Below are 18,580 nucleotides of genomic sequence, written 5' to 3'. Positions count from 1 at the left end.
CCCATGGAGAAATGCCTCTCTAGAGAAGAGTTAAACCTTTAACTTGCCAAAAGATGGTTATTTTGTCCAACCTATACAAACCAACTATCCATACAGTTGGAAGCAAAACCTGATTCCTTCCAAAGTAAAGCAGCTACCAGGTGCTGTAACAGTTTTTTATCACAACCATGCTCAAAAAGAGGATCAATTCTTTTCTGAGAAAATTCCACCATTCGCGTTTCTCTGAGTTATCATCTTTTCCTTTAGAACGCAGATTTCTTTCCCAGAATCTGATCAACACATAAAAGGCATCACAGGCATTCAGAAAGACTCATTTTCCAATTCTGTTTCCAAATCCCACCCTGAGTCAACAGCAGTGACGGACAGTCTCTTGTAACTGATCAGAGCGAAAAAAAAAAAAAAATAAGTAGCCTGCATTTGCTGAAAGAGTCCACTATGAGAGATCGTTGCTTTATGTATTGCACATTAACAGGATTTCACATGACAGCGCCAAAAGTCGAATGTGGTTGCTTTCCTTGTGATCCTTTTCAACTCCCAATTCAATTACCAGGCTCATTTTTCTGATGAATCATCAGTAGAGAGCCAGACTGTTTTAGAGAGTGATATGATTCTCAACTCAAACAACAGACTGCTTTACCTACCTGACACCAAATAGACACTTAGTCTAGCCCTGAAAAAGGTTAGACCTTAGTCGCTAACCCAGTGCAAAATTAACCCTTTATAGAACTTGGAGTTTTTCAAAGACAGCTGTTATGCAACTGACACCAAAGAAAAATGAAAAAAAAAAAAAAAATACTAAACAATGTAGTGAATTGTGTGGTGTTACTTTATTGTTGTAACTCTACATCGGATAGCCTCAGAGATGCAAATCTCAGCTCTAGGCCACAATTAAATTGATGCATCAAAATAAAGACTTCACATAAATTTCAAACATCACAGCAGCTGTGAAATGTTAGGTCTTCAATATTGCTTTTCCCTCAAGGATTTTCTTTTTTCTCTACCTCTTCTTCCTTCACTAAAACGATACGCAACCAGAGAAGCAACATCTGCCATGTTGATATTGCCACAGATAGTGAATCTCTATAGAATTCAGGGACTGGTGCCATAATCAAGGAGGTTTCTTTGAATTCCAAAATTGCCTGGAAACTGAAAGTAGAACAAATGGACACGCGACCACCCAATATTTAGGCTGTGCCTCCCAGCTGGCGTGATTCTGAGCTGAGTGCTTTTGCTACAACCACATACAGAAAGTGAGTGCACATTTCTGAGTAGTGAGCATGGGAAGACACAATAGTTACAGCGAGGAGTTACAGCAGTTTTTCCTCATTCTTGCTCCTTATTCATGTGCCCTTCTAGGTTTCAAGTTGCTTGAAGCTGTTGACATCACAGACACCAAGAGTCCATATTTTCACCAGTAAATCTCAGTGGTAAAAGTGAACTCCCTGACGCAAAGGACTCTGGAATGAGCTCTAGCTTCATGTCTTCAGTTCAAACATAAAGAAATAAGAAGGTAATGACTAAAGGGCAATTATGGTTGCCTTGGTTACATCTCCAACTTTTGGCAAATATGTTAGTCTTTCTGTATTTCTATGTTTTAATACTTATTTAAATGGTATGTAAAAATACCAGAAAGATGTCATTTTTATTGGCATAGCTATATATCTTTTTCTTTCTCGATTATTGTTCTCTGTATCAACTGTATTCCTATCCCTTGGTTCAGATTATCTGCCACTGCTGAAATGGAGGAGAGAAGGCTGACATCTCCCACTCTCACTGTCTTCCATGCATTGCTACATTCTGAACGTGATGCCTAGGGGCCTCCCGGCTAACTGGATGTGTAAATAAGAGTTTTAGATCACTTCAAGGTGTCATTCAAATTTTCATCCTAGCTAACAGGGAGGAAATTCACCAAATCCACCCTGGGGCCATTTTCCCATCTCTTTTCCTGCTGACAGTTAATGCACCAGACAAAGGCACAGCAAGTCTCATATTAGGATCTTTCAGGACTAACTCTCCCATCCTTTCTCCAATCTTAAAAAGATTACTCTTCTCACTCATGGATTTAAAAGAAGAAATACAAGAAGGACTAAAAAGGTAATATCTATTATCAGACTTCTTTTCGTAGATATTCTTTTTCTTATTTATCTATATCTAAAACCACTAGCAATCATAACGTACTTGAAATTTTATTGAGTAAGATGTAAGAAGAAGAATAGGACAAACACCTTAAGAGTGCAACTTTGTAACTTAGTATTCTTTATCCATTATATAATTTGAAAATTATTCCCTGCATTGTTGTTGCAAGCATGGAGGCTCTTTGATGATATTAGATTTGGGCTCTTGGCAAGATTTCTCTGCCTGTGTATTCTGACAATAAGTACCATTACAGTAATCCCCACAGTGTGAAGACAATCATTAGTAAATGGCCAAGAGGAGATGTCAATGGTGCTTCAGGCAGTGGTTCCACTAACCCCACTAATAAAGGCTTTGAACTTGAGTAATAGAAAAGTTATCTCTTGGAACCCCTTACCAAAGATTGCTTTCTATAATGGTCAAGGGCAAATACCAAGATTCAACAGAATACCTAAGTAAAAATAGTAATCCCACTAGCCAAAGGTTTTGAAAGAGATCTTGCTCTAAACTGCCTCTATACACAACAATATTGGTAATTCTAAAACAATTTTGTAAGTCACCAAGAACGTAAAGCAAACCCAGGGAAGTTGTAAAATCTCCGTCCTTGTCAAAGGACTTGCTTCACAGCTTCTCAGAACAACAGCTGAGGCAGGCTAGGAGAGGTAAAGTCCTACTCCATAACATCCCTGTCCTATAAAACTCTCTGCAATAATAGATACACTCTATATCTGCACTGTGCAACATGGTAGCCATTTGACTTATGGCTTTTAAGCATTTGAAGTGGAGCTGTGCAAATGAGTGACTGAATTTTTAATTTAATTTTAATCATGTTTAAATGTAAATAGCCACATGTGTCAATTGACCATTATATTGAATAATTCAGGTTTAGAAATTGAGGAGGGGAGCAATGAAGACTGAGTGTCTGGTCTAAGCAAGGGAGAAGGCATTACTAAGAAAGCTGTAAGCCTAGCAAGGACAGCACCAGAGTTTCATCTTGTACACCACCTCCAACTGATTGCTAAGGAATGCCTGCTTCCAAGGCGAAGGCTGAACTCAATAGGAAAGAGTGCTGTGATTGGTTTGCAATGACTAACATGAACCCAGGAGGGGGAGCTGGTGGCACATTTCCTGCGTATTTCCTAATGTCAATATGGTGAGCACAACTTAAACCCTGCAAACAACGTAGAAAGAAGTAAACAAGGACAGGTTCTGAGGCTCTAAGATACATGGCCATTCCAGAAAACAGGCTGGATTATGGTTATGTGTTTGCTGCCTTGAATAAATATGGTTAGACAGGGGGTCTGAATATATGCCTACAGTTAAGGGGTCACTGGTGTCAAGTAGTTTTCTTTTTTGGTTGTTTATTATCTGTAATGTTTATTTAGTTGTTTACTTGTTTAGTATCTCTCTCTCTCCCCCACTAAAATATGGGCTGCATAAGAACATTCACCATCCTGTCCGAGGAAGTAAGTCTTAGATAAAATATTACCAAATAGGTACCCTGATATGATTGCTACTACATTAGGATTGGAGAAATTGCCTGGAAAGACAGATCTGTCCCTATCCTCATGACATACATTAGACAGATTTCGCAACTAAGAATGTGTGATATCACATCAACAGGGACTTTACTTTTTTTTTCTAATTTAAGTTCAGGGGTACATGTGCAGGTAAACTTGTATCATGGGGGTTTGTTGTACAGATTATTGCACCACCTAGATATTAAGCCTAGTACCCATTAGTTATTTTTCCTGATCTTCTTCCTTCTCCCACCCTCCAACCTCCAACAGGCCCCAGTGTGTGTTATTCCCCTCTATCTGAGGAACCTGACTTATAAGGTATGCAGGGAAAGGTTCAAATCAGGGAAAGCTTCCTTGAGGTATTGAACTGAATTTTGAAGGCTGAGTAGGAATTAACTGGGTGACAAGAAAGTGACAGAGAGGGAAGGAAGAGCATTCTAGGCAAAGGGAATGACTTGAGCAAAGGCTTGGGGTAGGACATTGTGAGCTCAAAAATCTCCAAAATATATATATATTTTTTAAAAGGTTATTATTACTTTCATCCAAAGAGCAAGCAAGATAGGCAGGAGAGCAGGTTTTCAGGGTCAGTTGAAGAGTCCCCTGGTGGTGTCCTGCCACTCAAATCCAGCCCCTTAGACCTCCCGGGCACACGAACCCATGCAGTATCATCTGAGGGTATCCTTCTCAGGAAAGACCACACGATCCTATGCACCTATCCCCCAGCTCCTTTAACTCTGATGTTCTTTTGTTCACTTCCTTAAATAGAATAATAGAAAACCGTGAATGCAGGTGGGACTCATTTATCCAACAAAACTAAAGTGACGGACAGATATATATTCAGATTCAGGCAAGAAATTATAATAGGCTTTGCTCATGCACTATTGAATTTGAGTTTTGGGTCTAGACAGTTCCTGAACAGTAAAGGATACTGAGACTCAAAGAAAATGTGACTTGTCCAAGAGTTCACTGTTAGAAAGGGCAGATCCAGGATTCAATGTCGTACCATCCAAGTCCCAGATTCTTTCCTACAAGAGCAGTTTTTTCCCAAATGAGGGTTCCCATGGGAAATACGGAGTCAGATGTTTAATGACACAAACCCTACCAACCATGCAACTTTAAAAAAAAAATTATTGAGCTGATTTTTGTTCTGCCAGTGAAAGCACTCTTTCAAAGAGCTTTCCCTTCTCCAGCCAGGGAGACTGGCATTCTAAAACACAGCTAGCATCCTAAAACATATTTACATTGTGGTTAGAGGCTTTGGGGAGCTGCATCAGAAAGTTCTAAGGCCACTTATTCAGAAAGGTAATATTGTTCCTCCAATTCAAATCCAGAGTCTTGCTTTGAACTATTTTTAAAGTCAATTTGAAGAACCTGGAATCATTCATAGGGCCTCATTAGTTCTGAAATACAATGAGTCATTTTCAGACTCACAGATCGAATGCCCCAAAGCACATTCAACAATGACAGCTCTCATATTCTGAGAGTCTATAAAAGCACAGATGTTTTACATGCATCCTATAAGTAGGGTGACTAACTTTCCTGCTTTACCTGAGAAGGAGAACTTTCAGTGTTAAACTAAGATGAGTTAGTAACCCTGCTCGTAATTCAATCCTGTAACTTCAGGTATAGTAAGAAGACCTTATCCATCATCTTTATTGATAAGAAAATCAAGACCAGAGTGTTCATATGGTTTGCTCAAGGTCCTTACAGCCTGCAGAAACACAACTGGGGTTGAAAATGGGGTCGAATTCCCAGGGATGACCCGAAACCTAGGCCCGTGGGTAACACAGCAGTGCAATTCAGCTGAGAGATGCACATCCCTGGGTGCTGACATGTAAATGAACACTTCAGATCTTCCACTTCTCTGGAGAACTCTCACTTTTCTATCTTCTGAAATGGATAGGATTTTTTCTTCAGGACTGAAATAAAACTGGGAGCCTTCTCTTTGCCTTAAGCTCAATGTTCCAATTTGCATGTCAGTGCCAGCAGTGTTATTTCACCTGAGGGCTGCTTTTAAAACACCCAGAGCAGTGCAAGGGATTTGGCTGGGAAACTAACCAGTCAGTTGTGGAGAACAAGCCTTGGAGTCACACCTGAGGAAGTGGAAAGAGTGTATCAGGAAGACTTAAATTTAATTCCTTCTCTGACATCTACTAGCTGTGTGACCTCAAGGTTAATAATAGGTATGTCTCAGGATTACTGTAAAGCATAAGATGAGACCACCTGATGTGAATCTACCTTGCTCTGTGACTGGCACATGATAAATGCCCAATAAATGCTAGTTCACCAACAACCCTAACAAGGCAAGCTTGAAATGTCCCTCACCTTGTAATCTCCTCAAACTTCCACTAGGGTTTCTGAAACCTAAATCTAGGTGAAAATAATAGATTGTATCAATAAAGAATATAAACGACCCAATTTTTTCTAAGACAGGGCAAAGATTTGAACAGACTTTTTACCAAAGAAACATAGAGATAGCAATTAAGCACGTAAAAAGATGCTCAATATCATTATTTAATAGGGAAATACAAATTAAAGCCACAATGAGATATCATTGTACATCTACCTGAATAGCTAAAATTAAAAATACTGCCAATGCCAAGTGTTCACATGATGTGGAGGATCTGGAACTCTCAGGGACCGGAACTGATAGAAATGTGAAACCACTGAGCTACTTTTAACAATAGATTGGCAACTTCTTATAAAGTTAAACACACATTTATATGACCCAACAATCTCATCCCTAGAAATTCATCCAAGAGAAATGAAAATGTCCTCACACTCACAAAACAAAGCTTATAGCAGCTTTATTCATAAAAGCCAAAAATTTGTGAGCAACCCAAATGTACATCATCAGAAAAGCAATATGTGGTATACATCCTTACAGTGAAATATTACTGAGTAAGAAAAATGAACTACTGATACATACAACAAAATGGGTGGATATCAAATAAATTTTGTTAAGCAAAGGAAGCCGGATACAAAAGGATATATACTACCTGATTCAATTTACAGAAAATTTTGGAAAAGACTGGGAAAAGGTGAGGGAATTATGCAGCAAGGAATGCAAGAGACTCTTTGAGGATGATGAAAACATCCTACATCCTAACTGTGGTGGTTACAGAAGTGTACACATTTGTCAAAACCCAAACTACAGATTTAAAAAGGGTGAGATTTACTGTCTGTAAATTATACGGAAATTAATGTTACTTAAAAAACAGATTGTATTCCATGGTGGATATGTGCCATATTTTCTTTATCTAGTCTATCATTGATGGGCATTTGGGTTGGTTCCAAGTATTTGCTATTGTGAACAGTGCCATAATAAACATACATGTGCATGTGTCTTTATAGTAGAATGATTTATAATCTTTTGGGTATATACCCAGTAATGGGATTACTGGGTCTTAAAGTATAACAAAAATAAATAAAAATTAAAATAAAACATTATACAGAACAAGGAGGTCTAATGTGGGAAGGGGGATGTAAGTCTGGGAAAAGCATATAGGAGGAAGCATGGGACAGATGGACAGCGCAGAGCCAGCCACTAGTTCTTGCAAATGAATCGTGACCTGTGCCTCTGATTATTTGCGGAGCATCTCAGGAAATAAAGGAGCCACGCACTGATCAGTGTGTCTATGTGTCCTACAGTCTCATTTCATTTGGCTATTCACTGGAATGTTTGTTAGACAGGTCAATACTTTATCTTACAAAACATGTTAAATGGCCTCAATTTTTAAGAATATGCTACCAGAATCACTACTCCTTCTGCTGCCTCCAGTTACGTTTTTGAGTGAGCTCAGGAATATTTTATTTTTAATTACTTTTTAGAGGTAAAAACAATAGGCTAGTCTAAGAGCATGAATCCATCTTACCACTGACAGAAACTCTGCCATGGCTGTGCCTATGAGAAAAAAAAAGATAAACTCAGCAAAAATTCCTCAGCCCAATCTCAGTCTTGACACAGGTGCCTCCAGCTCCCTGTCCATAAGGAAGTACACAGAGGTCTACAGAGAAGTGAGGACAATGAGGACAGTGGGGTGTGATGGGCTAGGATGGGATAAGGCAGGATGCACATGGGAGAGATGGGTTGGGAAAGGGTTAAGGCTGCTACCTGTTCTTTCTCAAGAAAGGCTACTCTATCCTGACATAAATTTTATTTATCATTTTTGGTGCTTAAATGCACTTCATGTATGAAATGATGTAATATCCTCTCTTGTCATAAACAGGAGTTAATTCTATTTTTGTCTCTACATTTTCTTTTAAATTTACTGATGTAGGGAATTCCCAAGTCTGGAAACCCCTGCTGGACAGTGTTAGACTGCTATGACAGCCTCAAAGTTTTACTCTCAACCTATTTGTAAGATAAAGTCCACACTTTCTGGCATTGCATTACAAGGCCTTCATGACAAATATACCTCCAGCTATTACCTCTACTCAATCCTATGACAAACTTCTGAATCTTTTCCAGCCATTCCAAATACTGACTCATTCCCTCTATCTGGAAAGCTCTTGCTCTGCATCTCCTACTCCTCTTAAACCTGGTGAAATGGCTCCTTTCCATGCAGCCTCCATTCAGGGAGGGCAGCTGAGCCCTCTCTGCAATACCTCTTATTCTCATCTCTTTCATGGCCCTCACCCTCTTATAGCATTATGATCTGTGTATAAGCGTGTCTCCTCCACTGAACTGTGGAGGAGTTTTAACTTCTTTAACTTTGCAGTTCCAGCTAATACATGTTGACTGACTGCATCAATGCAGAATTCAACATAACCACTATTCATTGAGCACCTCCTACGTGCCACGCATGGTAGGTGCCAGAAGGATGTGTGCCCGGGAATGAACGGCTTACTTCCAACACTTGCCACCCAAAAATCAGAAACTAACGTTGTCCATGATTCCACCACCTACAGGACTTCCCCAGTAGGTACAAGGTCAAAATGTGAGGACAGAAACATTTGGACATGTAAATTCAAAGGTCAAAGAAAAAGCTTTAGCAATTTGAGCAATAAATCAATTTGCTTTAATTTACAGGCAGACAAAAATTATTAATATATTTTATTCTAAAGGACAGGAGTACGAATGAAAGGTCTGTATTTTAAAATATCAGAGCCCAGTTGCACCCATTGTCAGATTATCTGTTCAGGAGATGTGTGCTGCTGATCTCATTTTCTAAGTTGAGAAACTAAGAATTCTGAAATTCTAAAGCAGACTCCAAATGTTTCATGTCACCATATAAGAACTTAGAGAAGATTAGAGTTTCCTAAGAAGAGGAGGGACTTTGACTTATGTCACCTGGATGCATGTTCCAGGTTAAAAGGTATTCAAGTGCCAGCTCTGCCTTTGGGCAAATCACTTATGGGACCTCAATTTTCTCCTATGTAAAAATAAAGAAGGGAGATTAGGTAGATGAGACCCAGTGGGATATGCATTCCAATCCAGTTTTCTAATTCTAGGAGTCTTATTTTGCATATAGAAATACGGATCAGCCAGGTGCAGTGGTTCACGCCTGTAATCCCAACACTTTAGGAGGCCGAGCTGGGCGGATCACAAGGTCAGGAGTTTGAGACCAGCCTGACCAACATGGTGAAACCTCGTCTCTACTAAAACTACAAAAATTAGCCAGGGGTGGTGGTGCGTGCCTGTAATCCCAGCTACTCAAGAGACTGAGGCAGGAGAATGGCGTGAACCCAGGAGGCGGAGGTTGCAGTGAGCCGAGATCGTGCCACTGCACTCCAGCCTGGGCAACAGAGTGAGGCTCTGTCTAAATAAATAAATAAATAAATAAGGATCAAGTTATCTGCCCTTCTTCCTGTACATAAGTACGTGATAGATTCCATACTTTCCTCTGTATTCTTTCTTTTAAAATGGTAGGAATACAATGCTACAAAATGTTCCAGATTCTTGTCTAAATATGTGTCTGTTTCTCCTTCTCCTTTTTTCTCATTCTCTTTCTCGTTCTTTCTCTCTGCCTCTCTCTATCTAGGAAAGGAATGATAATGGTTATTTTGGCAACTAATATCTATTGTCTTTGGTCTGATAACAGCACCATGATTTTTTTTTTCCCCAGGAATTATACCCCGTCCAAAAGATACAATTTGAAGGACACTACATTGAGGATCCCCACCTTACCCTGGCCAAGAAGCAGCTATCTGACGCAGGAGAGGCCAGTTAGATAACCTTCCCATAAAATCCAGGTCTTGAGCAGAGTGGCATAAAGGCGAAAAATGGCTGGGATTTATTTTTCTTATGTCAGTGCCCTTAAGAAACCTTTCAGTACTTTCTACTACTTAAATCTGAGCAACTCTTGTGTCAGCATTTCCCCAAAACTAGTTTTGTCATTTTCCCTTTGATTTCTGTAATTACCTTAAAATTTTATAGTATAATATTTTGCTCAAAGTAAAGTCAGTTTCTGTTTCCTGAAACCAAAGAGCCCTAACAGATACAACTTTTTATCGCAATCATTTTTTAAGTCTTAAGATTTGCCACCTAATCTTCCTGAAAAGCCATAAGTATAATGTGCAAAAGCAGAGCAATCCATTTGCTTTACTAGGGTCTTAGGCATATTTCTGGGGCCTGGGGTAGGATATAGGGACTTTTCATCCAGCTCTTCCTTGGCTTTCCTGATGAGAAAAGAGCAGACTATTGACAAGTCAGGATAACTATTTTCTAACCTTCTGCCCACCAGGACCTGAGAACATCTTAAGGATCACAGGGCAAAACCAGGTGGATGAGCACCAACTTGGTTTGACTGTAGAAAAGTATGTCTGTGTCATTTCCAGTCCCAGAACCCTCTGGTAAACTGAAAAATTGAGGGAGACTTGAAGCCCCAACTCATACAATTTATTCACTATTATTGAGCAGTCATTACCTGTGAAGCACTGAATCAAAAACTCTATACATTTTATCTCATTTGAGCCATATAATAACCATAGATGGTTAGCACTATAATTATTCCTATTTGACAGATAAAAAGGTTAAGCTTTGGAAAGGTTAAGACCTTGTCTAAGGTCAAGAGCTAATAAAAGACAAAACCAGGATCAAACTGGGGTCTTTTTTATTTCACAGTCAACAGTTTTAATCACATTGACGTCCTACCTATTGTGGAAACGTTTCTGCTTCTGTACCAGAAGTCAGAGTTCACCTGGCTAATATACAATGTAAAACCAAAAAGGCTTCCATTAGATTTCATGCCAGAAACGATCACCCAAGGGGTTAGGCATCAAAGTGAACTACCTTGAATTTATCCATTTCCTTTTATCCTCTGCCTGCCACTTGAGACTTTGCTGTCCTCTGTGTACTGACAAACCCTGTCTTACCTGGAGCAGGAATGTTTTTCACGTTAAAACAAAAAAGGAAGACCATTATTCCTCACAAGTTAACAGCACTCAAGAGCTTTGCCAAAGCTGTAACTCCCCCAGGGCTCACTGCAGTTGATGCAGAACTTCAGGGACCTCCAAATTTGTACTTTGCAAGCTGCTCCTACTCAACAGATAAAAGGGAGAGATAGTCACACAGAACTTAAATTTGACTCTTAAATACCCTCTCACAGAGCCTTTCAGGTATAAAGACCACCTTAAAGACTGAAAGAATAGAATGGAAAGCAACTATATGTTATATATTCACTCAAAAAAAGTTTTACTACACAAGTTAACTAGTAGTTTCGTACAAATGTTCATCTCTTTATTGTAATATACATACCTTGATTATGTAGGATGTTAATATTAGAGGAGACTGGGCAAAGGATATATCTTTGCATCTCTTCTATAAATGTAAATTTATTTCCAAAATAAGAGGCTTTCAAAAATGTAATGACATTCTTGATAAGAGTCCCTACAGTATGCTCCTAAAGAATGACTGTTAGAACAGCGATACTGATGGAATACAGTTGAAGTGAGAATTGAGTCATTTTCATCAATGATGTATCATTGGTAGCAACAGTACAGAGTTCCTCTAATCCAAAGCCATGGGAATAACACATCTTGCAAACCAAGGATTTAATCAGAGCTGAGCAAAAAAGAGAGTTTGATCACAATGCTTTACATCTGAGCCATAAACATATCTTCTATATAAAACACTGTTGTAAATAGTATTGGCAGAGGGGAGGTGAAGCTGGTGTAGGGTGTGAGGAAGGAAGTAAAAGGGAGGACAGAAAGCACCATTCATATATTCATGAATGAGATGAACCTGAAGGAAGCTAATAATCATTTTTATTTAGCATCTAGGATCAGATCAGGGGAAGAATTTCCACATTTGCATAAGTAACTTCATAATACAGAGGGAATAAGACACTGGAGTGCAGATCCTCGACACAAGAAACTTTTCTTTAACTTTTCCAAAGAAAGTTTCAGAAACACCCATCCAAGAGTCATTTGGTATAACCAAAGCATTTCAGAAGAATTTTAAAAAGCAATGAAAGGATGAAATATTTAGAGCCTGCAAAAAACTTTCTAAGAAAGTTCTGAGGATGATCAAACCCAGAATCAAGAGCACTTTCAAGAATTTGAAGGTCTCTTACTTAAGGACCATGATCATTTAATCTTCTTTGCTAAGACCAGAAGGAAATATCTCACTAGGTCACCAAAGGTGATTACAATATTATCTTTGGATGTCATTGCAAAGAGAAGAGGCTGCTTTTTGTAAGGGTTTAATATAAACCTGCCTTAAAGCACAGAGGAAGAATAGATGGTCTATTTCAGGTCTGTTTCCTCCCCAATTCATGGAATCAAAGCAATATAATATGCAGCTGCTTTAATATTTCTTTGAAGAGTATTTGCTAGAGAGGAATCAGGAAACATTATTCTAGGACAGAAAGCACCAGTCACATCATGAAATTCAGGCGTAAAAAATCCCTTGACTGATCCAGTTTTCTAACCTCTCTTCCTATTTCATAGACTTTCTGAGGACATATGACCACGAACCTGAAATTTAGGAGACAAGCTGATCTGGCGCTAAGCTCTGATTTCTTTTCCAATAAGACAACTGAGACAAATTCATATGAGAATAAATCATGGCCCTAAACCAGAGTCTTAAAAAAAAAAAAATGCCATTAGCCCCTGATACTTTATTTTCAAGGGGTATATCCACTCACATCCTATTTATAATACCCTTAAGGTAAAGTTAAAGTCAATAATTCAGTTTTTGAAATTTGTATTTTATTGCTCTCATTAATGAAAAGAAAACATAATCATCTGGTACATTATGTTTGTATATTACTGTTTGAAAACCATACTGTGATAAACTCCTCCACCTCACCCCAAACAGCTTGATACAACCCAATTTCACTTTATACCAGTTTGTCTTCTATTTATATTTTAATAGAATAATTTGGTCAGACATCCAAAGGACTTCCTACTAATGAAATATGAATTTTCTAAGAAAAATCAATTTATAACTTGCCTTAGTATCCATCAAAGACAAGAACAGTTATTAAAGTCTGAAACACAGCAACCATCCTCAGACTCAAAAGAACCAGTAGGACAGTATCAGAGGCAAGCAAAGGGTTAACACAGCTGATATCTAGGTTAAGAGAAGGATGCAACATAATTTTTTAAGACAAACACCTGGAGAGAAAAAAAGTAGTATTTTGTTTCCACCTCAAGAAACCGCAGACAAACACGAAGCAAATCACATCATCAGAATACTCAATTATCTGAACGTGCTAATTAACTAAATGTAATCAACCCGCTTTCAGTCCTCTTTTAACCTGCTGTAATATTTCTAGTGCATTGCCTTCCTTATTCCTCACAACTGGTAGAACGTTAGAGAGTCTGCATGGTGCATCAAAGGGAAACAAATAAGCACAGATTTTTGCTGATGGCAGGAATTTCTCATGCTCAGGGCATATGAATCAACAATATGGAAATGGCAGTACTGGCTGTATATTTTAATTATTCTCCACACCTATTTTGCAAAAGAGACTTAAAGTTCAATTAGGTAATTGATGCTCAGTTATGGTTATTTCATAAAACTGAGCGCAGACAGTCATTTAAAGTAGTAAATATGCAGTCATGACAGAATTAAATATTCATGAAATCAAGAGCGACTGGAAAGCTGAGGATATCAGAATATTAAAATTCATCATAGTTTTCACAATGTAAATCTTGTATGCATTTGTAAGGCACCCCGGTCGCATCTAGAGTGTGTTCAAATTCTAGTACCTTGGTAAACTTCCATTTAAATAACAATATTGATTTTGGAAGATAAACAACAATTTTGATTCTTAGCTCAGTTTCAAAATGCAAAACAATTCTGAACATTTGCAAATCTGAACTTGTTAAATGAGCCTGTCTCCAAACACAGAACAGCAATTCAATGTGATCCCGACATGTTTCCAGTATTTATTTAATCCACTAGTATCTTAGGAAAGCTCTAACAGAAACCAAGGCAATCTCCATTAAAGGGCACTTCATGACACACAATTCCTTTCTAACTAGCAGAAGTGCCCATTTTCCTGCACACTTCCTTAAGTGAGCAGAAGTGAGAAAGTAGATTGACTGGCTCATTTGGTTCCAATAGTCTGATTTGTTGAACCAACTTTTCCCCAATATTACCAGCCAGTTTCAAAATATATTAACAAATATACAGTGTACACTTTATATAGATAAAACAAAGCAACATTAGCTTCCACAAAACTAAACTCCCAGTGTGTGAAGGAAGACTGCTCAGAGACAAAGCTGTAATAAACACACCCTACTAATACTACCAAGGCAGTATTTTCTATGCCATTTCCTCTACTTTACAATTTTCTCAGCGGAAGAGACATCAGCACCAGAAAATAACATTCAAGCCATTTCTTACTAGAATCCAATTACCTGAAGAACTCCTCTTTCCACAGCAAGTAGCAGCTATCCCCTGGTCTACAATGACACAGCAGGGCTGCAAAAGATTTGTAGGGCTCATCTGCTGCCAGGCACTTGATCTCTACCCTCCTAGAAGGAGGATGCCAGGTCAAGAGGAGGACCTCCAGCTTAGAGCAGGGCTAAGCAGGGCACTCCATTCTGCAAATGAGCCAAACTTTGCTCCCATTGTTTTCTTTAGGTTGATGTCACCACCCTCCAAGGAGTCTCAGAAGCCACTTGGCAGCTCCTAAAGAACTGTTTCTCCTAGACCTATATCATCCAAATAAGCCTCAGTTAAACTGCGAGGGCAAGCAAAGGTCTCATCACTGCTTTACTGAGGTGCTGTGCTCGCCCAGAGCATCACACCGCGTGTACCAGAAGACTTTTCTCTGCACACACCGCTGAACACTGAAACCAGGACAGACTTCTACACATACCCTCCAGTTCGGAAAGTCACTATCGCCCACGGATTCTCTTAAATCTTAAGCCTTCTTCACATCTGCCACCCCCACCCCCACACAAACGAGGGAAGGGGGTTGGGGAGCGGAGGGGTTAAAGTGACAGCCACGACAGCAACTCCTTGGTTTTGTTCAAAAGGTAGCACAGCGCCAACACTGTGGACCTACCTTGCTCTCTCCTTTCTCGCCGTTGGGTCTCGTCTCGGGATCGTCGCTGTCCTCAGCGCCTGCACTCTCGCCGGGCAGTTCATCCTGAGCCAGCTGCTGCGGCGGCGGCTGGGGCTGGGGCGGCTGTGGCGGCGCCTGGCAGGCTCCGCCAGCCCCCTGGGAGCGGGGGATGGGCTCCGGGCGCGGAGAAACTCCCTCAACATCCATCTCCATCTTCCCATTCACTGGAGGGCAAGACAAAAGCGGAGTGGAGACTTGGCAGCGGCGACCGGCAGCTCCTCAGCTGCCCGTGGCACGCATGGCTCGCCGAGGAGGGGCCGCCTCCCGCGCGCCCTCCCTCCTGCCACCCTTCACCCGCGCTCCCCGCAGCTCCGCTCGCCTGCTCGGCTCCGGCCCTGGCGGCGTCTGGGCCGGGGAGCGCGAGGAGCGGGTGGCCGCGTGTCCTTGGAGCGCTGGCCTTCAGGCGCCCCCGGCAGTCCCGCTAAGCAGAGCGCATCCCGGCGGCGGCGGCGGCGCCTCCCGGCCGCGCTCCCAGCCTCAGGGCCGCCTGGGGACTTGCTCTCCAGCCCGGCCCACGCTCCGAGCCGCTTTCCGGCGTCTCTTGGGGCCCCTCGGCGTTTCCCCTCCCTACCAACCTTCTGAACAAAGTTGCTGGAAGAACAAACCTGGTCGCCAGGATTTGCCCGGCGAAACTGGCAAGAATAGGGACTGTCAGGTGCAAGTGAAATCTACCGTCCCCGCCCGCTGACCAAGCGCCGACCCCTCAGCCTTATCCCCTCCCCAACGCCAAGGAGCCAAGGAAAGGAGGGATCTCCGACCTGTGCGAGGTGGTGGCGGCGAGGACTAGAAAGAGAGGAGCGTGCGGAGAGCTGGTGCGCCCACCCCCAACCCCAGGTGACCCTCGCCTCCGCTCTGGCCCTGGTCCCCTCCCTCCCCCGGCCGAGCGCGCCTCCGGGGTCAGTCCCTCCGGGCTGCGCGTGTGTGTATCCCAGAGCTCCGCTCCGGGGTCTGTTCTGCCGCTGGCGGCTCCGCGCCGCACAGCCCTGCACTAGAGAACTGGAGTAGAGAAGGAGAAGCCAACGGCAAATTCCGGGCAGGAAGTCGACCTACCCTTGCCTCTGGCCAGGTCGCAGGTTAGAACCGGGAAGGGGTGGGGCCCCTCGGGGACAGGGAGGACGCGAGTCTCGCGGCGCGCCGGAGTTTGGCGTAAAGGTCGGCAGCAGAGGGTCGATGGGGTAGGAGGAAGGAGAAGCGAGAAGTCGCTGCCAGGCATTTACTGCAATGTGCCCGGGGCGGGCGCCAGCTGGGCGCCGTCTCTTTTTGGTGGTGAGTTCTGTGCTGGAAGAGCGTCCTCAGCAGGGCAGGGCTCCACCAGGAGGCTTCGGTGGTGACCCCAGGGCAGGGAGTGCGGTGCGTCTGTACATTTAGAGATGGCGAGGGTAGGCTTGGAAATTCTTAAATCGGGGTTCACCACTAGTCAGGTGATCAGGATGACTTCTCAATTTAACACCACTTGATCCTGGGTAGTAGCTTACAACTTCACGGGAACTGCCACTGCAACTCTGCACGTCCAGGAGGGACCTTCAGGCGACTCTGGAGAGAAATGGCGGGTTATCAAGAACCTGTTCAATATTAAATAGAGCCCATTGTTCTGGGCTTTGAGTTCCATAATGCTCCCAAATGGATCAGCAGATTAATGAACTATTCATGCGTTTCTTAGCAGAGGATGGCTTTTTTTCCCCTAACATATATCACAGATCACACTTGCTTGATGAAACTGGAAAATTGCATTGCTCATCCCATGAATGCTTTGCATTAACTTAAACACAACTTTTACATATCAAGACACACTGCCCCATAGATGCAGTTACACAAGAACACATCATTAGGTTGTATTCCTCATTGCTATCTTTTAATCTGACTCTGCATGTATGACAGAAATTAATTGCTCCACTTTCATCAGTGTAGACAACCAATCTGGGTAATGCAATGTGAACAAGCTTTTGAAAAAGAAGAAAAAGTTTAGGGACCAAATTACCCATTCTCTTTTTCTTCACATTTTCTAAAAATCAGATTTCAAGTTCATTTTCTCAATTGGGAATTGTTGAAAATAGAGTGGGCTCCTCCCCAGTACCTGGTAAGAAACCAACAATCATTAGAGAAGGTTTATAATGGTAAATTAGATTATATGTGTAATGTGCTTAGCAGAGGGTCTTAGTGCATAGTGAGCACCTAACATTGTTATACTGAGAACAGTAAGATGATACAAGTTCACACTGAGTGTTCATCTGAAGACCTTGATTTACAAAAAAGAAGCTACCAATTTAAATTACCTTTATTTAAATTTCTTAAAAGATATTTGGTCTCTTTAGAGAATGAAACCGCTTCTGAAGACAGGAAGAAAGTCAATAATATTTTGTGCAATAAAGGTTTGAATGTGTCAGATTTTTTTTTTTCTACAGTGTAGCAATAAAAATCATATGTCAGTTCAGACAGCAGCAGGAATAGCTGACTGGTAAGTTATTATTCTTCCATGCTTGCTACTTCCAAAATATGTTTGTGAACTTCTTTCAAGGCTTAAATGAAGATTACATCAAAATAAAGATACAATACTTCAATTAAATTTGTTCTAAATTTAGACATGTCCTTTTAAAGACTCTCATTGTTAAATGCAAATATTTCTCCTTCTGCCCCTCTATTTTTGGGGGACGTAGTTTTTTTAAGCATCTGTCACAAGTAAATATGGACTCGGAAAATATATTACATTTCAAAACTGTTGATTGCACCTAATTATGCATGTAAATTGCTACTTCAAGCATGCAGACAGCTTGCAACATTTTGAAAATTTTGCCCTACTAGTCATCTGAGGTATTTGTGTTACTATTTTGCAGTTGCCTTAAATGACTCTTCATTTCTCAATTAACTTTCCATTAATGATAGGTCTGTGAATAATTTTGACCTTTGACTTTCTCTTCCCAAATTATTTAAATTAGTAAATCAGCACTTTCAACAACATCACCCTTCTTCCTATTTATACCAGACCTCTTGATTTTTTGAGTCACTGAAATGGGACTTTACAAAAAGGTGTCCTGGCAGAGTAGTCACTCTAACTCCTTGCTACCGAGTATGATCCATGAACCAGAATCTTCCCAACATCTGGGAGTTTGTTAGAAATGCAAGGTTTTGGGCCCTACCCTAGACCTACTGAAGCAGAATCTACATCCAGCAAGTGATTCCTACAACATTTAAGCTTAAGAGCCAGTGCTCTGGCACATCACGTGGTTGGTCTTTCTACATTATAATCATCTATGGGCACTCATTATTTCCCTGAAATACTACCAAGAAAGGCTTACTAGGAAAACACAATTTAGAAACATTTTTTTAAAGACATTATATTCCCCACGACCTCTCACCCTCCAGGATCTTAGTGATGCATAATGACAAGTTTCATAAAATAAGAAT

The 18,580-nt window shown here is 41.0% G+C and overlaps 2 protein-coding genes and 1 long non-coding RNA gene across 4 annotated transcripts in view; 2 read left to right on the top strand and 1 right to left on the bottom strand.

Moving 5' to 3' along the window:
* RBMS3 (RNA binding motif single stranded interacting protein 3) overlaps nucleotides 1-15,375 on the bottom strand; it is a 1,467,317-nt gene extending 1,451,942 nt beyond the window's left edge. Inside the window, exon 1 of one of the 2 annotated variants that reach the window (XM_031662883.1) lies at nucleotides 15,119-15,375. In XM_031662883.1, coding sequence (XP_031518743.1) covers nucleotides 15,119-15,331 — 213 coding nt within the window. In that variant the 5' untranslated portion in view covers nucleotides 15,332-15,375. The remainder of the gene's footprint in view (nucleotides 1-15,118) is intronic. The other variant, XM_031662884.1, reaches the window with a different exon arrangement.
* LOC103882426 lies at nucleotides 1,159-1,809 on the top strand. The gene is made up of 3 exons (XR_644248.4): nucleotides 1,159-1,250; nucleotides 1,357-1,510; nucleotides 1,721-1,809. It is a non-coding gene; the product is annotated as an uncharacterized LOC103882426 (long non-coding RNA).
* Nucleotides 15,288-15,975, top strand: LOC110742462 (atherin-like). Its single transcript, XM_021933883.1, has one exon. It carries the CDS (start codon nucleotides 15,288-15,290, stop codon nucleotides 15,864-15,866), a length of 579 nt encoding a protein of 192 aa, XP_021789575.1. The 3' UTR covers nucleotides 15,867-15,975.
* Nucleotides 15,976-18,580: the final 2,605 nt, after the last annotated feature.

Source organism: Papio anubis, chromosome 2 (assembly GCF_008728515.1).
Source record: "Papio anubis isolate 15944 chromosome 2, Panubis1.0, whole genome shotgun sequence".
NCBI classification, from domain to species: Eukaryota; Metazoa; Chordata; class Mammalia; order Primates; family Cercopithecidae; genus Papio; species Papio anubis.
Note: the sequence above shows the minus strand (reverse complement) of the source record. Positions and strands in the feature narration are given on the sequence as shown.

Bases quoted from the DNA above. Each gene is read 5' to 3' on its own strand.
- LOC110742462 (XM_021933883.1), top strand. From the start codon at position 15,288: ATGGGCTCCGGGCGCGGAGAAACTCCCTCAACATCCATCTCCATCTTC.